General features: G+C 36.5%; 1 protein-coding gene across 7 annotated transcripts in view; it reads left to right on the top strand.

Annotated features, from left to right (window-relative positions):
- qki (QKI, KH domain containing RNA binding) overlaps positions 1–21,557 on the top strand; it is a 183,095-nt gene that overhangs the window by 138,598 nt on the left and 22,940 nt on the right. Inside the window, exons 6-8 of one of the 7 annotated variants that reach the window (XM_008123129.3) lie at positions 14,562–14,585; positions 14,904–15,176; positions 17,917–17,991. In XM_008123129.3, the coding sequence (XP_008121336.1) occupies positions 14,562–14,585; positions 14,904–15,176; positions 17,917–17,991 (372 nt within the window). Of the gene's footprint in view, positions 1–14,561; positions 14,586–14,879; positions 15,177–17,172; positions 21,509–21,557 lie in introns of those variants that run through there. The other 6 variants (XM_003215756.4, XM_008123135.3, XM_008123123.3 and 3 more) reach the window with 6 other exon arrangements.

The following is a 21,557-nucleotide window of genomic DNA, read 5'->3' as shown; positions in this document are numbered from 1 at the left end:
TGTTGTGATGACCTTGGTTTTGGCTTTCAGCCTGCTGAAGTTAAATAGCTTGCCATCTGTCTGATAGATGATTTCCACTCCGGTGGGAAGCTTCCCATCAACAAGGTGAAGTATCAAAGTGATGAAGATGGAAAATAAGGTTGGGGCAATAACACATCCCTGTTTGACACCTGATTCCACCTTAAATGGGTCGCTTTGGGAGCCATTGCTGTCCAAGACTGTTGCCATCATATCATCATGGAGGAGCCGTTGGATGTTCAGAAATTTATCAGGGTATCCGATTTTTTAGAGGATGCAGAGAGCACTGCAATTTACTGTGTCGAAAGCCTTTGCAAGGTCAATGAATGCCATGTACAGAGGTTGATTTTGTTCCCTGCAATTTTTCTTGGAGCTGTTGTGCAGTGAAAACCATGTCCACTGTTCCTCTGGAGGGGCGGAAGCCATTCTGGGATTCTGGGAGAGTGTCTTCTGAGATAGGAAGAAGGTGGTTTGCAAGGATTCTTGCAAGGATTTTCCCAGCGGAGGTTAGGAGGGAGATGCCGCAGTAGTTTCTGCAGTCTGTTCTATCCCCTTTCTTGAAAGTCTTGAAGTCTGCTGGGTTTTTCTCGGTCACCTACACTTTTTCAATGAGCTGGTGGAGTAGTTGTATTAGCTTAGGTCCACCCTCTTGGAAGATTTCAGCAGGGATCCAGTCAGGTCTGCTGGCTTTGTTAGTTTTTTGTTGGCTGATGGCATTGCTGACTTCTTCCAAACTAAGCAGTGCTGCAAGCTCATCCCTGGTTTGTTGTTGTGGGATTTGTGAGAGGGCCTCTTCGGCCACATTGGAGTTGCGATTCAGAAGGTTCTGGTACTGCTCTTTCCAATATAGTGAAATTGATCTTTTGTCCTTCAGAAGTTTGGTTCCATCTGATGAGCATAGAGGGTATATGCCATGGGTTCTCCATCTGTAGATGATCTTTGTGGCTTAAAATCCCTGAGCATGATGGGTACCTGTAAAGTGTTGGATTTCTTCAGCCTTCTTTGTCCACCAGATGTTCTTGAGTTCTCTGGTCCTTCTTTGGACCTCAGCTTTTGCACTAGCATAGATCTTTTTCTTAGCAGCACAGCTGGTGTCTCTCTGCCATGTTTGGAAGGCTTTCCTTTTCTTATCAATTAACTGCTGGATCTCTTTGTCAAACCAGTGTTGATGTTTCTTAGTTTGGTATCCAATTGGTGATGACAAGGTTATGTTCTTCACATTTGGTGAGAAGCAGGATGCCATTTGAGTTGCTGTTTCCAACCCTGTCTTTTCCTATGGTCCCTGTCTACAGGTCGGAGTCTTGTTCGACTCTTGCATTAAAATCCCCCAGGAGGATGATTTTGTCCTCCTTAGGTATCTCTGATAGGACGGTGTCCAGCTGACAATAAAAATTTTCCTTGATGTCTTTGTCAGCATCTAATGTTAGTGCATAGGCATTTATGATGGCTGCCTGTTGGTTTTTATCAAGGTTAATTCGAAGGATTGAGAGTTGTTTGTTAATGCCAATGGGTGCTTCAGTCAGGTGCTTCACCAGGTCATTTCTGATAGCAAAGCCAACGCCGTGTATTCTCCATTCTTCTTCAGGCAGTCCCTTCCAGAAGAAGGTGTTGTCTCCTTTTTCTTCCTTCAGCTGTCCCTCTCCTGCTCTCCGGATCTCCTGAAGCGGTGCTATGTCGATGTTAAAGCGTCCCAGTTCCCTTGCAATGATCGCAGTCCTGCTTTTGAGACGTTCACTGTCAGTGTTGTCCAACAGTGTCTGTACATTCCATGTCCCAAAGTTCATTTTTCTTTTTTGGCCACAGAGTGGTGAACCCTCTGGATACAGCAGTCCAGTCAGGGATAAGATAGGCTGACTATGTTTAGGGCACCTTTCCTAGCCCCTTCCCCATGTGGGATGAGCAGAGCGGATCCTAAAAAGGGCTGCTCAGTCATGGATACAGCTGCCAGATTACTCAACTGCCTCGGACCTTGAGGTAGAACAACTGAATCCATGTCCACCAGTCATGTACCAGTCTGTGATTGGGGGCTTCCAGATTTCATAGTCCTGTTCCTGTCGCCACACGCTGATCCCCATGGGACGTTTGTTGGTTTGTTTTTATTTTTCTTGGAGGACGCCTGTGCGTGATTTTTTTTTTAATGTGTGGAGGTCGGTGCATGGCTGATCAACACACAGTCTTCACAGAGTGAGGTCCCAGCCAGTGGCATGATTTACATGGTGACGGTGGCTTCTCAGTCTGTTGCAGCCTTCTTCTGCCTTCACAGCCGTTGTAACATGTACCATGTTATCATCCGCCTACTCTGCCATTGAGGTCTTCAGATTGTGCTTGGTCTGGATCCTCCCCTGTGACCCCTCCTGGGAGTGCATGACTCCAGTGGTTGTGCATGCAGGTTCATTGGAACATGCAAGACCACTTTATTATTAAGGTGACATCCATGGATAAGCAGCATTTTCTGTTCAATAGGGGTTGTAGCTCAGTAGCAAAGCATGTGCTTTCCATGTAGAGAACCTTATGTATGATTCTTTACAACCTGGAAGAAAAAGAAGTTGAGAAGCTAGGCTTACAAAAATTTGTACCTGAGACAGTTCTATTTCATGATTTACTTGATCTCCATACAACTGTAGAAAACATATAGAGAGAAGAACTACATAAAGTTGAGAGAATGGAGTGTTAGAAGTGTGGAAGTTTCCACTTCCTTCCCCTCTGGCAGCTTGCTCCATTTTTATATTGGGTATAGAAAGGTTTTACTAATCAGAAGTATTGATATAGGGAATAACACCTCCTTCACCAGCCTGTTTGGTTTCTGTTTTGAGTACTTCGTCTCTTCAGCCTATCTTAAAACAGGCTAGTAAAATATTTATAGAAATTTTATCGGCTACAAAGTCACAAAATTTTAAGAGCTGGCCCAAGACTTTGAAGCCAAATCTGACTTAACTATTAAAACAACAACTGCAGTCAATAGTATAATTCAGTAGTAGACCATTTCATAATGTGTCACCATGCTCTCTAATCCATGAAGTTGGCTGAGCTTAGTTTTAATTTTTTGCTGTAGATACCGCCACATTGTATAATATAGATTTTCCTGTAACGATAGAGAGGGAATAAGGATAATTCAGCTATAATTTTTTCTGCTTTTTCTGCTCTAGTTCTGGATTTTGTCACAAAAATACAATTCTGATAAAATTAGTAAAAACCTGGTTTAAAGAAGGCACGGTGTTTAAAATGAATCCAGACATAACATTTTATAGTAAGAAGCAACCTATGTAGGATTAACATGGTGTCTGCTGTCTTGTATCATGTGGCTCAAAATTAACACAGTATTTAACCGTTAACCCCCTTTTTCACATCTGTGAGTAGTGAGAAGGTGTGGTTGCAGTAATACTTTTTCCTCATGCATTACATTTCTTGTTGGGTGTCATATTACTTTGAACTATAAGAAGCTGATCCATATTCAGTCTTGCCAATTTCTCTTAACTTTTTCTGGCACCAACTTTATGGCAGTGGTAGCTAGCACGCATTGTTTTTGATCTGGCTGCAATTACCCTCACCAAAAGTGTAAGCTTTTCTGAGTTTTGTGCCATGCCATAGTGGAATGAAGCATGAGAAGGAGAGAATAACATGTCTGCCCAGTCTGTGTCCCTTTCATCCACCTGGACTCTGCTTGAAATAACGTTGACAACAGGTTTTAATTATTCCCAAAACCTAGGTTATTGCAAAATAAGTTACTAACCGAAGAAAAGGAAATCAGCTTTACACAGTTCAATAGACCAGTTTTCTCCGGAGTGCTCTGGAATTTCTCTGACCTTCTCTACCTGATGTCTTACAGCTTTGAGAAGAAAAAAAATAGGGGACATGGCTGCATATTTTGAAAATATGCATAGACATTGTCATGGAATGAACCTCTTTTCTGGAAGGCTCTTGCATCTTTAAGAGATTTTGGACATGCAATAATAATAATAATAATAATAATAATAATAATAATAATAATAATAATAATTTTATTCTTATACCCCGCCCCATCTCCCCGAAGGGACTCGGGGTGGCTTACATGGGGCCAAGCCCGAACAGAACAATAAAAACAAAACAATAAAACCAATAAAACCAATAATCAGACAATAAAATCAAGTCATAAAAACCACATACAAGATAAAATGTTAAAATCATGTATTAGGTTCAAAGAATCTAGGCCAAAGTGCTAAAAGTGCAAATAAATCATGTCATGAGGGGAAGGAGGTTACTCAGCTATGGTGGCTATAAAGTGCCATTATAATACTGGGGAAGGCATTCACTGTAATGGACAACAGGTCGATCATACAGAGATCAGTCACCAAAAGCCTCCCGGAAGAGCCAAATCTTCAGGCTCGTCCGAAAGGAGAAGAGGGTAGGGGCCTGCCTAATCTCCCCGAGGAGCGAGTTCCAGAGCCGGGGAACTCTTTTCTATGTTAGAGAAAAATTTAGTCAACATAAGTTGTGAAGCATTTACAATGGTATATTAATTTCTGTTCCTGTATGGTGAGGCTGTAGATATATTGGTATTTGTCATTTCTTGGTGAGACAAGTCAGTTATATAATAAACTAGCTTTTTTTTCGTGTCAGGAGTGACTTGAGAAACTGCAAGTTGCTTCTGGTGTGAGAGAATTGGCCATCTGCAAGGACGTTGCCCAGGGGATGCCCGGATAGTCGATATTTTTACCATCCTTGTGGGAGGCTTCTCTCATGTCCCTGCATAGGGGGCTGGAGCTGATAGAGGGTGCTCATCTGCGCTCTCCCTAGTTTCGAACCGGCAACCTTCAAGTCAGCAACCCAACCTTCAAGTCAGCAGTCCGGCCAGCACAAGGGTTTAACCCATTGCGCCATTGGGGGCTCCTATAACTAGATTAAAAGGCTATTATTTTCTGTAGGTTACATCAGATGGCTGAGGTTCTTCATGCTCTTTTCCGATGAACTGACTGCATTTCATATCCAGTTGCCATTGCCATGTGTTGATCTAAATTGTGATTTGTGCCAAAGAATACGTTTACTGGTCTTTAAAGCCTTTTAATACATGATATGATGCACCCTGTTTCTATCTGTATGATTCCATTTAGTCTTCCGATGGCAATGTTTGAAGATGTATTTGTATGTGACATAGAAAGAAGAAGTTGGAATATGAGGCCAGTACTAAAACTTTAGTATAGTTGTACTGTATTTATGGTTTTTTTGTATCATGACTTGGGTTTTTGACAGCTTAAGACAAGGGAGGTGCTGATAATTTTGATTACTTGCTACTGAGCTTGTGTCTATGGGTTTGTTGATGCATACTTCAAACAGAAGCACCTTCCATGAGCAGGACTCTCATTTAAAATTGCACATGTGCTTGATGTTAGGATAACATTCCGACGACTCACAAATTTTTCCAGATTTAAGGTTGTTTCTGCTAGCAATCTAGAATGTATAAAAGTATCTGACATGGTTTGAATTGGTTTTAAAGAACAAGTTCATTTTGTAGAGACTTCTCTAAAATCCTGCACATTTCTCCAATATATGTATTTTGTATGTTTCATCTGTAATTAGTAAACAGTTTCCCTTCTTATGATTTTTGTTTCCCATTTTCCAAATTTGTACTTTTCTGCATGTTCATTGATTAGACCTCACTGTCATAAAATTCAATATAAAATTCATTGGACGATTGTGTTTCAATTATAAAGTGCAAGTTCAGTTGGTTTATATTGAAAAGTGAGGCCAATTAATATTTCCTTCTCTCGGTATATTGTAGAATGCCTTCCTTTTCCTAAACAACAAGCATCAACCTGTCTCTCAACACCCTTGAAAATGAAAAAGGATGGCAAATGTTATAGTTTTGTTTCCCATAAGGCTGACTACCTTGCCACCAGCATCTGTTTTCAAAACAAAGATTAAACTGCTTTGGTGTCCTAATTTTTCATTATCTCAGAAAAATCCATTCCAGCTTTTTTTTTTTTTTACTAGCAGTAACTCCCTATCTTCTTTTTTCTAATTCTTTTGTTTTGGTTTTGGTTTTTTCTTTGCTATAATAATCAGGTTTCAGAGGACAAAACCCAGGGGGGGTTGTCATATCCCATTTATTCAATCATTCAGTATGCAATCACACTTTCCTCTTCTTTTTTTAAATATGTATTTGCAATTGGAATGAAGTTGTAGGACCTACTGAGTGGGAAAATGGTTAGACTGAGTGATATGCCATCTTCATTAATGGGTCCTGTGTTCTGATGTCTAGCAAGAGGATAACGCTGGTGAAGAAAAACAATAGAGATTGACAAATCAGCTCTCCTTATGGAAAATGTGGAACTGCATGGCACCAGAGAAAATAAAATGACATAGCCAACCTATCTTCACAGTCCACAGTACTGACATTTTCAGTATTCAGGAAAAGGGTGGGTGGGACGAAATTCTTGTCAATGCCATTTAGATTTTTTTCCCAAACTTGTACTATATGCCCCGAAATCTAATGTTGCTATATTCAAATTTTCCTCTACGACTTCCACCTTCATCTCATCTCATTCAGTAGGATTCTCAGACAATTTTTATAGACGGTGCTTTGGGCATGCATACATCATTCTGTTCACAGGTAGACATGTTGACCATGGATAAAATAAACAAGTAGCAATGCTTTTAATATGCTAAGTTCAGAGCACAAATACTTTATGTAAGCTTTGAATCTTTACTGCTATCTTCATCAGCCTTACATTCTGTCTCAGATGCTACTCTGTTTTCAGATAAGATAGTGTTGAGGGACTTCCGGTGTGGCGCTCATGGTGGCTGGCAGGGCGACGAGAGGGCTCTCTCTCAACGTCAGTCCTATTGGCGATTCGGAGGAGTTTTTAACTCTCACTTTCAGACGGATAGATGCCTGAAGGACAGCCAAGCCCATAGGGTATCATCTCAGGGTCAAGCGTCCGGCTACCCCTCAAGGGTGGTCGGTCCACGATCCAGTGGGATAGATCCCGGGGCAGAGCTGGTCGCCATAGGAGAACTGAGGCAAGCACCTCGGGATAACAGCCTACCAACGCCCATTTTTAAAATCAAGAAACAGAAGACCACAGAAAAGTAAGTTGAACAAACGTTCTTTTCTAAGGGGGACTTCCTCCGCTACCAAATTTAACTGGGATCATATTGACGAAAATCATTACTTAACAATAATATGGAGAATGGAAACGGAATGAAAATCAACAGAAAATAACAGACAACTCAGGAGAGGGGATGCCAGAGTTTTCTACAAGTAGATCCTATCCCAAGCTTGACGTTTGGCTAAAGAATTAAAGAAAGCAAAAGATTGAGAATCTCTTTATATCGCTAGAAGAACTTAAAAGAATTAAAAACGTAAAATAACCTTAGGAAATGGCGGCGAGACCGCACTGACCTTGGAGATGAGATCCACGGAGGATTTGTTTTGTCTACGGAGCCTTGGTAATAAACAAAGAGCTTGGAAAAGGAGTGCTCTGTGGGGGAGGCCCAGAGCGACTGGAAATAGAAGAAGAGGGAGACGGGGGAGGAGAGCGTGTGGCGATAGTGACGAAAGGAGGAGGAAGGAAGAGGGAGAGTGAGGGCGGAAGGTGGAAAGACAAAGGGCGGAAGCCAGAGAAGTCTGGGCGGAAGAAGCCAACAAGGGAGGTGTGGGCAGAGACGAGAAAAGGAGGAAATAAACCCAGACGGACGCGGTGCTCTGGAAACTCGGCACGGGGGAAACAAGAGCCCAAATCGAAATACCCTGGCAAGTGGAAGGACTCGATTACAAAGTAATATAAAGTAAATTAGAAAGAAACTAAGTAGAGACGGGAGGGGATCCAAAGGGTTGAAAGAGGAAAAGAAAAGATAAGAATTAACGAGGAGAAGGAGGAGAAAAGCAGCCACAACAACCCTATACCGGACATAGGGTAGAACAAGACTTCAACTAAATAAATTCATATAAATAAACTTACAGGATAAATACATTATACTATATCACTACACCATTACACTGTATTTTACCACTATACTGCCTTAAGTAAATTATATAAGCAAACCCACGGACACAGTACTAATAAAGAAAAGATAGATTAAATATTTAAAGACAATTATTGAATGCCAAACGGTATACAACGAATATTGAATTTCTGATGAATTAAAATAAAATTAAATCAGACAAATTAAAGGCACTACAGTGAAGGAGAAACTTCCGCTTTGAATAAGAAATACGAACCATAACGAAGAAAAGAAAGAAAACAAAACTTAAGAGAAATGGCATTTCTAAAGTCTAAGGATGACAAAAAGGCAACGGGAGTGGGTGCAGGAAGAAGAGGTTCAATTCCGGATGACCTATCCCTCCGTGATTTGATGAGGGAGATGCAGAAAATCTCCGAAAAACAAGATGCATATCAAAAGATAGCGGAGGAACAAAGAATGGAGGCAAGGAAAGAGATGAGAGAAGAAATAGATACACTAAAAAAGGAAATCTCAATGGAATTAGGGGTTATGAAGAAAGATCTGGACTATTTAAGACAAGAAATGAAACAAACAAAGATAGAAACAAAGAAAATAGAAAAAACACAAGATAGAATAAGCAATAAATTGCAAGGATTAGAGGAAAAAAACATTAAATTAGAAGATAAATATGAACAATGGGAGCAAAAGGAATTGGAATTTCAATTAAGATTCCGAAACATCCAGGAAGAAGCAAAGGAAAATATCAGACTGATCATTACCAAAATGGTGGCAGAGAAACTACGGATAACAGAAGAAGAAGCAGATCAAAATATCGACCGGGTATATAGAGTAACTACGAATTACTCTAAGAGAAACAAAGCTGATAGGGATGTGATAGTACAATTCGGACGAAAAAGAGTTAGAGATGAAATTTTGAAAGAAAATAGCCAAACACCAACAATATTTAAAGGGAAGAGAGTAGCAATACTTAAAGAATACCCAACATCGACCCTGATAAAGAGGAGAAAATATTTCTTTTTAACGGAGGACCTGAAAACACTGGGAATACGATTCAGATGGGAAAAAAAGAGGGCATTATGGTCTCCTACAAAGAGAATAAGTATTGGCTGACAACTGAAGAGAAGGCCAGGGAGTTCCATAAAAGACTGAAAAGTGAGATGGGTGAAAGTAAATCTAAAGAAGGCATGGTTCCAAGAGAAACCAAAAAAACCAAGAGAGCAAGGTTTGATTCTCCGGAAGAAGAAGATATTCAATCAGGAAAAGAGGAAGACATCTGCGATAGAGAAGAAGAGGAAGAAGAAGGAGTAGAAGAAGAAGAGAAAAACAAAGAAGATGGAAATCAGATTCCTCTCTAATAATGTTAACGGACTAAACTCCCCACAGAAAAGGAAAAAAATCTTCAACGCTATCAGGAAGGGCAGATATGATATATCGGCATTGCAAGAAACCCATATTTCCCAAAAACACATATCGTATCTGACCCAAAAATCAATTGGCCAAGAATATTTTTCCTCAGCCCTTGAAAAAAAGCGTGGAGTAGTAATTTATGCAAATCCAAGACTAAACACACAGTTGGCATTTAAAGATGACGACGGAAGGATAGTGGGAATTATATTACAATTAGACAAACGAAAGATCTTAATATGTAACATCTATGTGCCAAATGGTCCAAAAAAAATCTTTGTGAAAAAACTGTCAGAATTAATCAGAAACCAGGAACACGACGAATTAATTATTATGGGAGACTTTAATGGAATAATGGATAAGAAGTGGGATAAAACGGAGAAAGCGACGAAAAACAAAAATAAATCATTGGGACAACTACCTCTCGATTTTATGAAAATGTACAAAGATCTAGACCTGGAGGATATATGGAGAAAGAATCACAAAGAAGAAAAGGACTATACCTATTTCTCTAACAGACACCAAATATGGACAAGAATCGACATGATTTGGGCCTCTAACACATTAACCACAAATATTAATCACATCAAAATTTTACCCAGAACGCATACAGATCACTGCCCAATGGAAATGATACTAAATCAAGGAAAAAAGACTTGGAAATGGAGGCTAAATGACACTTTACTAAAAGAAGAAGGAGACATTAAAAAAAATAAGGTAATTCTGAAAGAATTTTTTGACCTTAATGAAACGCCAGAAATTACTATCCAAACCGTATGGGATACCTCCAAAGCGGTAATGAGGGGGTACTTTATCCAACAAAATTCAATTAGGAAAAAAAAGAAAGATTTGGATATAAAGAATAACCTAGAAGAAATCAGCAAAATGGAAAATGAATTAAAAAAATCCCCCAACAACAAGAATATTCAACAAAGCTTGCAAGCACTACACAGACAAAGAGAAAATTTAGAATCAGAGGATCTGGCCAAAAAACTGAAATTTATCAAGCAACACCACTATGAAAATGCTAACAAACCGGGAAAATGGCTGGCTTCAAAAATAAGGAAGAAGAGACAAAAACAATTTATCCCTCCGATACGAGTAGAGAACAAAGAATATTTGTCAGACCAAGAAATAATGGATCAATTTTACAAATTTTATAAAACTCTATACACAAAAGACCAGATAGAAAAGGAGGGGATAGTTAAGTTCTTGAACAACCAGAAACTAGCCAAAATTACAGACAAACATAGAGAACTACTAAATAAGGAAATATCAAAAGAAGAACTGTATAAAGCAATCAAGAAGCTTGACCCCTCAAAGGCGCCAGGACCCGATGGATTTACAGCGGGTTACTACAAAACATTCGAACAAGAATTGTCACCAATGCTCCTAAAAATAATGAATCAAGCAATGCAAAACGAGATTATTCCAAATACGTGGAAGGAGGCTATAATAACATTAATCCATAAAGAAAAATCAGACCCTCAGGATATCAAAAATTACAGACCAATCTCGCTTTTGAATACGGATTACAAATTATTTACAAATATACTGGCGGAAAGATTGAAAACCTTCTTAACAGACTGAATAAAAGAAGACCAAGCCGGATTTCTTCCAAGGAGACAAATAAGAGATAATGTCAGAATAATACTAAACGCAATAGAATATTATGACAGAAACAATCAAAAAGAATGTGCCTTCCTCGCACTAGATGCGGAGAAGGCGTTCGATAATATTAACTGGGATTTTATCATCATGCTGTTAAAAGAATTGGATATGGGTCATCAATATATTACAGGAATAAAATCAATATATACCAACCAGGAGGCAAAGATTTGTATAAATGGCCAAGAAACAAAAAAACTTAACATAGCGAAAGGCACAAGACAAGGATGCCCACTTTCACCTTTATTATTCATACTTTCACTAGAAATGCTCCTAAACAACATAAGAGAGGACAAAGAATTAACCGGAATAAAAATAAGAAAAGAGGAATATAAAATAAGGGCATTCGCCGACGACATGATTTGCATAATTGAAAATCCATTGGAAAATATCCAAAACTGGCTAAAAAAAATCGAAGAGTTTGGTAAAGTCTCGGGTCTGAAAATTAATAAGAATAAAACAATGATAATGACCAAAAACATCTCAAGGAAAAGACAAGAAGAATTGGAAAGTATGATAGGAATAAAAGTCACGAATAAAATAAAATACTTAGGAATAGTTATTACACCTAAAAATGCACAATTATTAAAGAACAATTATGAAGAAAAATGGAGGGAAATAAAAAAAGACATGGAATCATGGAAACAGCTAAATTTATCGTTACTCGGAAGAATATCCACAGTTAAAATGGTGGTCCTCCCAAAAATTTTGTTCCTGTTTCAAACAATCCCCATAATAAGAAACTATCAAATATTTAAAAAATGGAATTCAGATATATCTAAATTTATATGGGCAGGGAAAAAAGCGAGAATAAAATTCCTCAATTTGATCGATGAAAAAAAGAGAGGAGGACTGGGACTACCAGACCTGAGATCATATTACGAAGCATGTGGTTTATCCTGGATTAAAGATTGGTCAAATTTAAATAAAATAAAAATTTTAACTCTAGAAGGATTTGATTTAAGATACGGCTGGCATGCCTACATGTGGTACGAAAAGAAAAAAGTGGAGAAAAACTTCGGAAATAATTTTATTAGATCGGCCCTTATTAAAATATGGGAAAATTATAAAGCAAGATTTTACCAGAAAACACCTCTCTGGATATCTCCAATAGAAGCAGCACAAAGAACAGAATTAAGATGGGATGAATGGCCAACATATAAAGACGTTTTGAAAAAACAGAATGGGGAATATATATTGAGAACTCAAGAAGAAGTAAGAAATAGATTCCAAAAGGTTTCATGGTTCCATTATAGACAGATTCAAGAATATTACAATAGAGATAAAAAATACGGATTCGCAGACAAAGATACTTTATGGGACAAAATCAGATTGAATGAGAGAAAAGAAATTACTAAAAATTATAAAATATTGTTACAATGGACTACGGAAACAGAACAAGTCAAGGACTGCATGATAAAATGGGCAGCATATGTGAGGCACCCAATAAATATGGCAGAATGGGAGAAAATGTGGAACCTCAAACTGAAGTATACCAATTCATATGACCTTAAAGAAAATTGGTACAAAATGATGTACCAATGGTACATGACCCCCCAAAAACTGGCAAAGTGTTATAAAAATGTAAAGGATCAATGCTGGAAATGTGAGAAACAGACAGGTACATTCTTCCATATGTGGTGGGGATGCAAAGTGGCAAAAGATTATTGGAAAAAAATACACGAGGCGATACAAAAAATTATCAAGGTCAACATCCAATTAAGACCGGAACACTTTTTACTAGGGATAACAAATATGAACCTCAACAGAAATCAAGAGATTCTATTTCACTACTTAACAACAGCAGCCAGAATAGTCTACGCAAAGAAGTGGAAAACAACAGAAACACCAACTAAAGAAGAATGGATATTGAAAATAATGGATATAAAGAATATGGATACATTGACATACTATTTGAAGACCCAACATGGTAAACCAATAAAAGAAACTGATTGGACACAACTAACAATTTATATAGAACAAGAAAAACTTTTTTTATTAAACCAGAATGTCGGAGCGGATTTATAGCGAAAACAAACACGAAATTTTTCTTTTTTATTACCCAAAAGAAAAGACGGGAAGTACTGTTTCTTTTTTTTTTTTTTTTTTTTTTCTCTCTCTCTTTTTCTTCTCTCTTTCTCTTTCTTCTTCATCCAAGACCCTTTCCCCTTTCACTATCTTTACCTTTACTCACAATGTTCTCACTCTTTTTATGTATATAAAAAACCTGAATAAAATATATTTAAAAAAAAAAGATAGTGTTGAGGGATTTCAGTGTAGGCAGGGACCACTCCCTTACTTGACCTTGGGAGGACTAGGGACCACCTGCAATAAAAGAAAGGCAATCATAAAGGTTCAACTCCATTAGCAACAGAAAAGTAGCTTCCCTTGAGATCTAGCTGTCCCCCTCCTGAGCAAAGCCAACTGTTCTTTCTTTAAGACAGAAAATACGAAATTTCCCAGGGAGTCTCTGTACTTTTACATCTAGAAAAACTTCTGGGTGCTTTATAGAAAAAACTTCCCAATTGTAGTCCAGTACCTTTGTTGAGGATAGAAAATATCAAAAGGTTAAGTCTCAGTCATCTAGCTTCCTCTGCCCGCCTGTTGCAACTAAACTGGATATCTTCAAATACAAGAAATGTATTCAGGGTTAGCCATGTTGGTCATTCAGCAAAATATAACAATTTCCAAAATCCAAGAATTGTAATACCTATAGTGGGACAACTCCAAAGTATAACACACATGCAGGCTTTCAAACCTCACTGACATTTTCATTCAGCAAACATGTTGAAATTTTACAGAAGAGAAAAAAACGTAACATTCAAGAGCTACACATCTACATTCTGGGGCAGTTTGCACCAAAAATAATCACATTTGGCTTTGATTCAACTTTTGTTTCTCATGGTATGTTGCATGAAAATACTACTTGACATTATCATCCATCCTCAATTTGATAATGTTGTCTGTGTTTAAAGAAAACGGGGATTTGCTTAGTTCTTTGCAACAGAGATTAAGAAATTAAGGTGTATTTTCTCACTATTTCAGTTCCCCAAAATGGCTTAGAAAATGCAGCCATTTGTTCTAAAAATGAATAAGTTGTATTTCACTGTTTTTATATGTTAATAATACAAGACTTAACCCCTAGGAAATGATAGCATCTATTTCAAATTATTTTGAAAGCAGTGCTAATATTATATACTTTGTGCATCTTAACCCTGCATGTTTTAAACAGTATTTTTTCTGTTCTGCAAACAACTATGCAATTTTTTAGAAATATTGGTAGAATTTTACAAAAGTATAACCATGCATTTATCTTTCATTGTTTATATCCCAGTGTTCACTGCTTATTCCATATGGGAAATGGATAGTTATGAACAAATAAAAATGTTTGCATAATATGATAAGTTGAAACATGCTAATATTGTATAGCTAAGCTTCACTGAATGTCTGTGGACTCTGTAATCTCACTATTTTTAATATTCCACATGCAATTACAACAGAATTTTCTTTGTTTCCTGCATGCCTCTCAGTCTCATGCAGTCTTGAAGGCATAGGTAATGAAAACAAACAAACATGTGGTCTAAATTGAGCTTTTGTGCTGTGTGACCTGTTTTAGAAATCTATTCTACCATTTTAAATTAGCTTTTATTTTGCATGTTCATACTTAATCACACTGGGAAATGGAAAGCTGTTTGCTTTTGGATGGTGTGCTTTGGCATTGTGTGATCAATGCATGTACTAATGATTTCCTTTTATTTTTCTTCTTTTCTGCTTTCTACTTTCTCTATCTTTCCATGTTTTGCACTGCTGTCTCCATACTTTCTTCTAAATTTCTTTGCTTACTGTAGCAGCCCTTGCCTTTTCTCTTGCAGCAACAGCCCAGGCTCCAAGAATTATCACGGGGCCTGCGCCTGTTCTCCCACCAGCTGCCCTGCGTACTCCTACGCCAGCTGGCCCTACCATAATGCCTTTGATCAGACAAATACAGACCGCTGTCATGCCAAATGGAACTCCTCACCCAACTGCTGCAATAGTTCCCCCAGGACCTGAGGCTGGTTTAATTTACACACCTTATGAGTATCCCTACACATTGGCACCTGCTACATCAATTCTTGAGTATCCTATTGAAACCAGTGGTGTATTAGGTAAGTTTTTCACAGATAATTAATTCACCATTAATAGATTAGGTGATATGTTCCAAAAATAATTGTTTTATAACTTCTGGTTTCCCTTAAAGTTGCGTTAGGAAGGATGTGTTTTGGCCTTATGCCCTAAAAAGAGAAATATGGTATATTTACAATATATATACTGTTTTAACCTAGTGTTTCTGCCTTGTTTGCTACAGAAAGGGATGTTGTTTCTTTGATGAAAATACCCATCTTGGCACCTTGGTGCCCATCTTGGCACCTTGGTGCATTTTTATTGGCATCTGTTTCATTGTCCTTGCTTTTCAGATTTTGAAAATATAAAATTGTAACACTAAAATTTTAAAATCAAAAGCATATTTATAGATTTAATGTAGCTAAATCCAGTGACCTCAAGATGTTTTGTATTTCAGTTCCCATGAATCCCTCAACAGTGTCAGACATATATTCCAAAACATCTGCAAAACCATATTGAATACTGGTTTAGTGAGATACACTAGGTTACTATGAGAGAGACTGAAATGTGAAAACAGAAACCACTAAGTTAGATAAATTTCCCATTCCATGTTCTTCAAAGTAGGACTTGTTCTCCCTTCATCAGTCCACTGAAAAAGCAGGATGCATGTGTGTTCATAATTTCTTGGGCAAATCACTGATTGGAACAACACAGCCCCATTTATGAGAGCTTATTGAGTATAATAGAAGGTTGGGTTCAAGATGCTATTAATAGGGTTGGCTCATAGTTTAAAGAAAGATGGTACCTCTTATACTTGGGGTTGGTTGGAAAATATTGATTTGTACATATTACACAAATAATGTTGACTATCAATATTTTTATTGTAAAGCAATTACAGTAATGTAATTAGCTGAGAGCCTAAAGAATCTTGCTTACAATTTGAAACATTTTTGACACCTCCTTGCCTCCTAAAGATTGAAATGTATATAATTTATGATACTTTTTCACTGACTATTATACAAAGGCTAGACAGTAACACCCAACACAGTCAAAAGATCATCAGGGTGGATGTGTTGCAGTCCCTTGTCTCAATTAAGAGTAAATTTTTCTGTGATTTTTTTTGTTGTGACATGTACATAATCTTGGTATTATTGTGCTGTGCTGTTTGTATATGATAGTTCTCTTCTAAAGTTTTGTCCAGCAGTTTGTTACTAATAACATTCAGAGACCATAATTTGTCAAAACTTTGAGGATGTAAATTTATTTTATTCAGTTAGAAATATGCTGCAGTTATCTTGCCTAGGGGTCCTGATGGGAGTTTCCCAACATTTTAAACTAGTGATCACATGAAATTATTAAAAAGTGTCATAAATGCCATCATAAAGTGGACTTTACTTATTCATTAAACATCTGGAGTACCGTTCTCAGAATTGGAAGCTGTTGAGGCTAAAAGAAAATGTGCCCGAGAACTTGAGTACAAAGCAAAAGTGGGGTATGAACTGTAGGATTCAAAACCACTCATTTGAATTTATAATAGTTCCATGGAAAGGCAAGTGAATATTCCTCAAATGGTCAATAAATAATTTCATAGCCATGAATAATCAAATCTTCAAAAGTGAAACCCACAAATGTGGAGGGTCAACTGAGTAGAAGTACTTATTTTAATGTGTGTGTTCTTTAAAATAAGGCACCAAACTTCAAAATAAGGCACCAAACCTCAAGGTTTTGTATGTGCTGCAGTGTATGTACCATTACTATTAGTGTGGTGGCGTTATTTTTAGAGTTAGGGCAATTTTTGCTACGGGGAAAAGTGTCTGTAGAATGGAACACTTTTGGACAAACCAGTCACTGTTAGATTTGACAAATTTACATGCCACTAATAAACGGAAGTCTTAGTAAAGTGCAAACCTCAAATGTGTTGACAGCCTTTTTCATTCTCAGAAGGTTGATTTGGGAGAATAGTAAGATTTGTAAAATAAGATTATTAAGAGCATCAAATCATAATTGACTAATGTTTAATTCCCTTCCTTTTACCTTTAGGTATGGCTTTCCCAACGAAAGGCTAAGAATTGGAGAATGGTCTTAACCCTCATCAGAGCTGACTTTAACAAATGCTTAGTTTTCAACAGCTTTGAAAAATGTAGCCTAGCAGTCAGTGACATACTTGCACTTTTTGCACATAGAAATAAAAATACTATTAATTAGGAATAGCCTGTGCTATGATATAACTAGTTGTGATATATGAGTGTATGGTAGTATACTGACTGCTATGTATTCTGTACTATTTGCTTTACTAATCACCTATTTCATTGCAGTTCACAGTTATTGACTTAGTTTTAAATCAGTCTGTAGGCTTGAGGAATTGCTTCAAAACTTTTTAAATGGTAAAAACTGGAAGTTATTTTAAATTAGTAATGAACCTTCAGTATTAAAAATGGCATTATTTAAGATAGTCCTGCTGCAAGGAAGGCACTTCAGTGAATATGTGACTAGTAAAGCTGAAGTATCTGGTTCTAATAGATTTCATGAAATATTGTAATCAAGTTTGTAATAAATTGTTGATGCAGGTTAAGACCCGGATGTTTAAAATAAATGCAATATTAATTTGTGCATATATACTCGGTATACTAAGGTTAAAAATGAAACTACTGTGCCTTAACTTGTTGCTTAGTTTAAATGATTTTTTTTAAAAAGAAGGTGATCATTTAAACTTCATTTTGATACGCCTGCTGTTAATGTTTTTCAAATGTTTTCTAACTGTCTTGGTAATTGCAATTTAACTAGGTGCGGTGGCTACTAAAGTTCGAAGGCACGATATGCGTGTCCATCCTTACCAAAGGATTGTGACCGCAGACAGAGGTTAGTTTAGTCCTGCAAGTTCTTGCTTATAAGACATGCTATGAGTGTACCTGAAATTTGCAACACCACAGCTGGTTAACCAAATATTGTTTTGACCATTCTGTTGTTGTTCTACATCAAACTGAAGTGGTAGTAATATCTTTTGAAAAGGTTTAATATTGCAGACTACTGTACCCTTTCTATATATCTAACTGATATATGTATGATTTAATTCATTGTTGTAGCTCTATTAAATGGCGATATCAGATTGGTGTTGCAAAATGAAATGAATGGATTGGCGCTTAATGAGATAGAAATAATTGCTTTCTGTATATTTCAGGAGAAAGTTGAAGATTTAGTTTCCTCTCTGTTAATAGTTTTTGTTACTCTGTTATAATTTGATCTGATACCTGTGAAAATTTCCCTCTAAACTTAGAAGAAAAGAGTAAAATCCATGGTTAGTGTTGGTGTTGATAAACACAGCTTTTCATATCCTCTTTTGTCAAAAGTGAATTTTTTGTTTTTTCATTTGCTGCTAAAAATTGTTTTCTGAACCTATTACGATTTTGAGATTAGCAAAGGCAAAGTGTGTTTAGAATCTAGTTGGTTTGGCTATTGAATGGAAAATAAATCTTCATTTTCTCCTTGACATGAAATGTAATTTACAATCCTCATAATATCATGGGCCTTTTAAATATTTAATTTTCTTCTGAAAAATTAGCTCTTGGTTTATTGACATTGAGCACACTACTGGAAATAGTGTGACTATGTTAAGGATAATTTATGCTAATTTGTGGTTTTTAAATATGATTTTTGGCTTGAAAATTAACTGTTCCATATGTTTCCACATGAGTGCGTCTTCACAACCTCATAGATGAAGGTTGATAATGTGGAGGTTGATTTATTGATATAGTTTTAAAATACCAATCATATTGGAATGGTTAAAATTATAACTTCGGTTTTTCTATTTTGTTTTGCACTAAAGGTAATACAGATAATGTATGTTTTCTCCTAATCTAAGACCGGGGATATTGCATTTCACCTCAGAATCCTTTGTTTGTTGACTCCACTCATGGACCTCAGTGTTAAAAACATTCCAAACCAGAGAAACACTTAAATAAGGTGGATTCTGGAGAACTTCTAATATACTGCACTGTTGTCCTTTATATGATCATCCTTTAAAAAGTACTACATATATGCCATAGTCAGATTGCTCGTTTACTTAGGTAGTAATTTTCCTTTCTTCCTACATGTAAGAGAACAAAAACTTCTTTAGAGCTGGAAAGTTCTTACTGTGCTAAAAGAAGCGGTCATCTGTTCTTGATTGTTAAGAAGAGAAGTTTGGTTCCTCTCAGTTTTCGGCAGGCATCAGAAGCCATTTTGTTTGGTTTCAAATAACTTACTATAGTACCATCAAATTCATAGTTTTCCCTGTTTCTTCAAATATATGTAGCATTTTCAGTTTTTAAACTGGAGGAGGTCCCAAGGTGCCTTCACATTTGTATATAATACTGGATCTCCTTATTATTTTTTCTTTCCTTCAATGAGTATTTCTACACATTTTTGCTAATGGTGCTATATGTAATTTGTGGAAATATTGTAGATAATTTCATAAAGCTCTAAGGTATCTCCTTTATGTCAGTTTTAAGCAGTTTTAATAGTATTGCAGTAGCAAAGGGCTACAGTCGTTTCTCCCATCAGTATGATTCTGGTGCACATTTCTTGCTGTCCAATTCAAGTTTTGCTGAGAACCAGCTTCTAACCCCCAAAGAAATTGTACTTTCTTATGCCCCTGTTATGCTAAAATTAATGAATAATTTTATTTACACCTACAGTAGATTTAGACATTTGCTGTCATGTATTAAGGTTAGTTAAATACAATGTCAGTAAACCGAACTGCTATATTTTCATAAGAAAAATCTATGAGCAGATACGAAATTATATGTATATTCAGTGGCTCTATTATTATTTTCCCCCCCAAATTACATTATCATGTGGTTATACTGTGGTCTGTCGTTAAGCAAGTGTTTATTCTTAGTGGTAGCTTATGTGTAAGAATTACATTTTAAGTAAGATCCCCTAGTATGTCAGTATTCACTCTCAGATTGAAATTGAAGACCAGCAATATTTAATTTATGTTAAAGTTATGGCCCCCTGCTATCTAAATAATGCACAACTGGATTTGATTAATGTAACATGGAAGACTGACAGGTCTAATTGTAATAAACTATAAATGGTGTTGCACAGTTGACAAACCTGTGTGTGCTGTAGAAGGCCAGGGACTTGGCAGAGATTATATCAGAGGTGTACTGGTATCTTAAGATAACTTACACTGATTTTTAAATACCACAAAAATCACAGTGCTAAGATCATAACAGAACATTATTTTTCTCAATGCCAATTGTCACATACGTTATGTATAAAATTTATAATACAATTTTAATCAAAATCGTAGTGAATATCGAGAATGCTTTAAGATTTCAAATGCCTAGTATACATTTTAAAGTGGCAAATTTATGCCACATTAAATATTTATTTTTAAATTTTAAGTTTTTTCTCTTTTTTTCCTACTTTTTTCTACAACATTTTAACTTAGACCCCACTTTTTGGATTTTTTATATTAAAAAAACAAATCAGGGAACACAAGGTCTCATTTAAGTTACAGCAATAAAGTTTAGTTTTCAAGAACTGTAGTCTTAAATGATAGACCATAGAAACATAAATAAATAAATAAATAAATTCAACCCATGATGTAGGTCATCTAAAAGTGTGCTATCTGTGAATATTGCGCCTACTGAGTTCATTTTAAGAAATGGCACAAATCTGACTTTGCACTGAATGCCTTTCTCACTTTCATCTCCTCTGCTTTAGTCAATGGCAACAGTACAAATGTTTTTATCAAACCTCAGAATTTGTTAGAGACGATAAAGCTGTTGAATGAGTCTTAAAATTTGTACTACTGTAAAGTGGACCAAGTTGTTGAAGGAGAATGTGAGAGTGAGTCATTAAAGAAGGAACAGCTCAAGAACAATGGGAATGATAACTTTCCACTTGAGAACTTTTTTATGTTTTACTGTAATTTTTGTGTGTTTTGGAAAAGAAAATAGTATTTACAGGTGGCTTCTTTTAAAATATAAAAATATAAAGCAGGAATGTATATGAAATGTCAGATTTTATTGTATTTGCAGAGTATTAGCTTTGGAAAAAAGAGCTGTTTGTAGTTTTTAAAATGCCTTATTAGTATCAATTAGATTTCTTCTATTTTTGATGTAACTAGAGCATTTTAAGTATAGAATTTTAAATGGCAGGACTTTTACAGTGTTTACATACAAGTGCATTTTCTTAGTCTCCTATTTGTGTACAATAGCATTTTCAGCAGGAAAACGCTGGTTAGAACATTTGGCCTTTTCCTGGTTCCCATGATGATGCCTACATTTCTAGACTTCAATTTAGTATTGCTGTGTATCATGAAAGCAAGAAATTCAGTGTTGTTTGTAAATAGACTCATTGAAAAGCAATAAAAGTTTATTGAACAAAACCTCTTGTTTGGCCCATAGTTTGTGAAACCAAATTGTGATAAATTGAAT

Source organism: Anolis carolinensis, chromosome 1 (assembly GCF_035594765.1).
Source record: "Anolis carolinensis isolate JA03-04 chromosome 1, rAnoCar3.1.pri, whole genome shotgun sequence".
NCBI lineage: Eukaryota > Metazoa > Chordata > Lepidosauria > Squamata > Dactyloidae > Anolis > Anolis carolinensis.
This window is presented reverse-complemented; position numbering and strand designations above follow the sequence as displayed.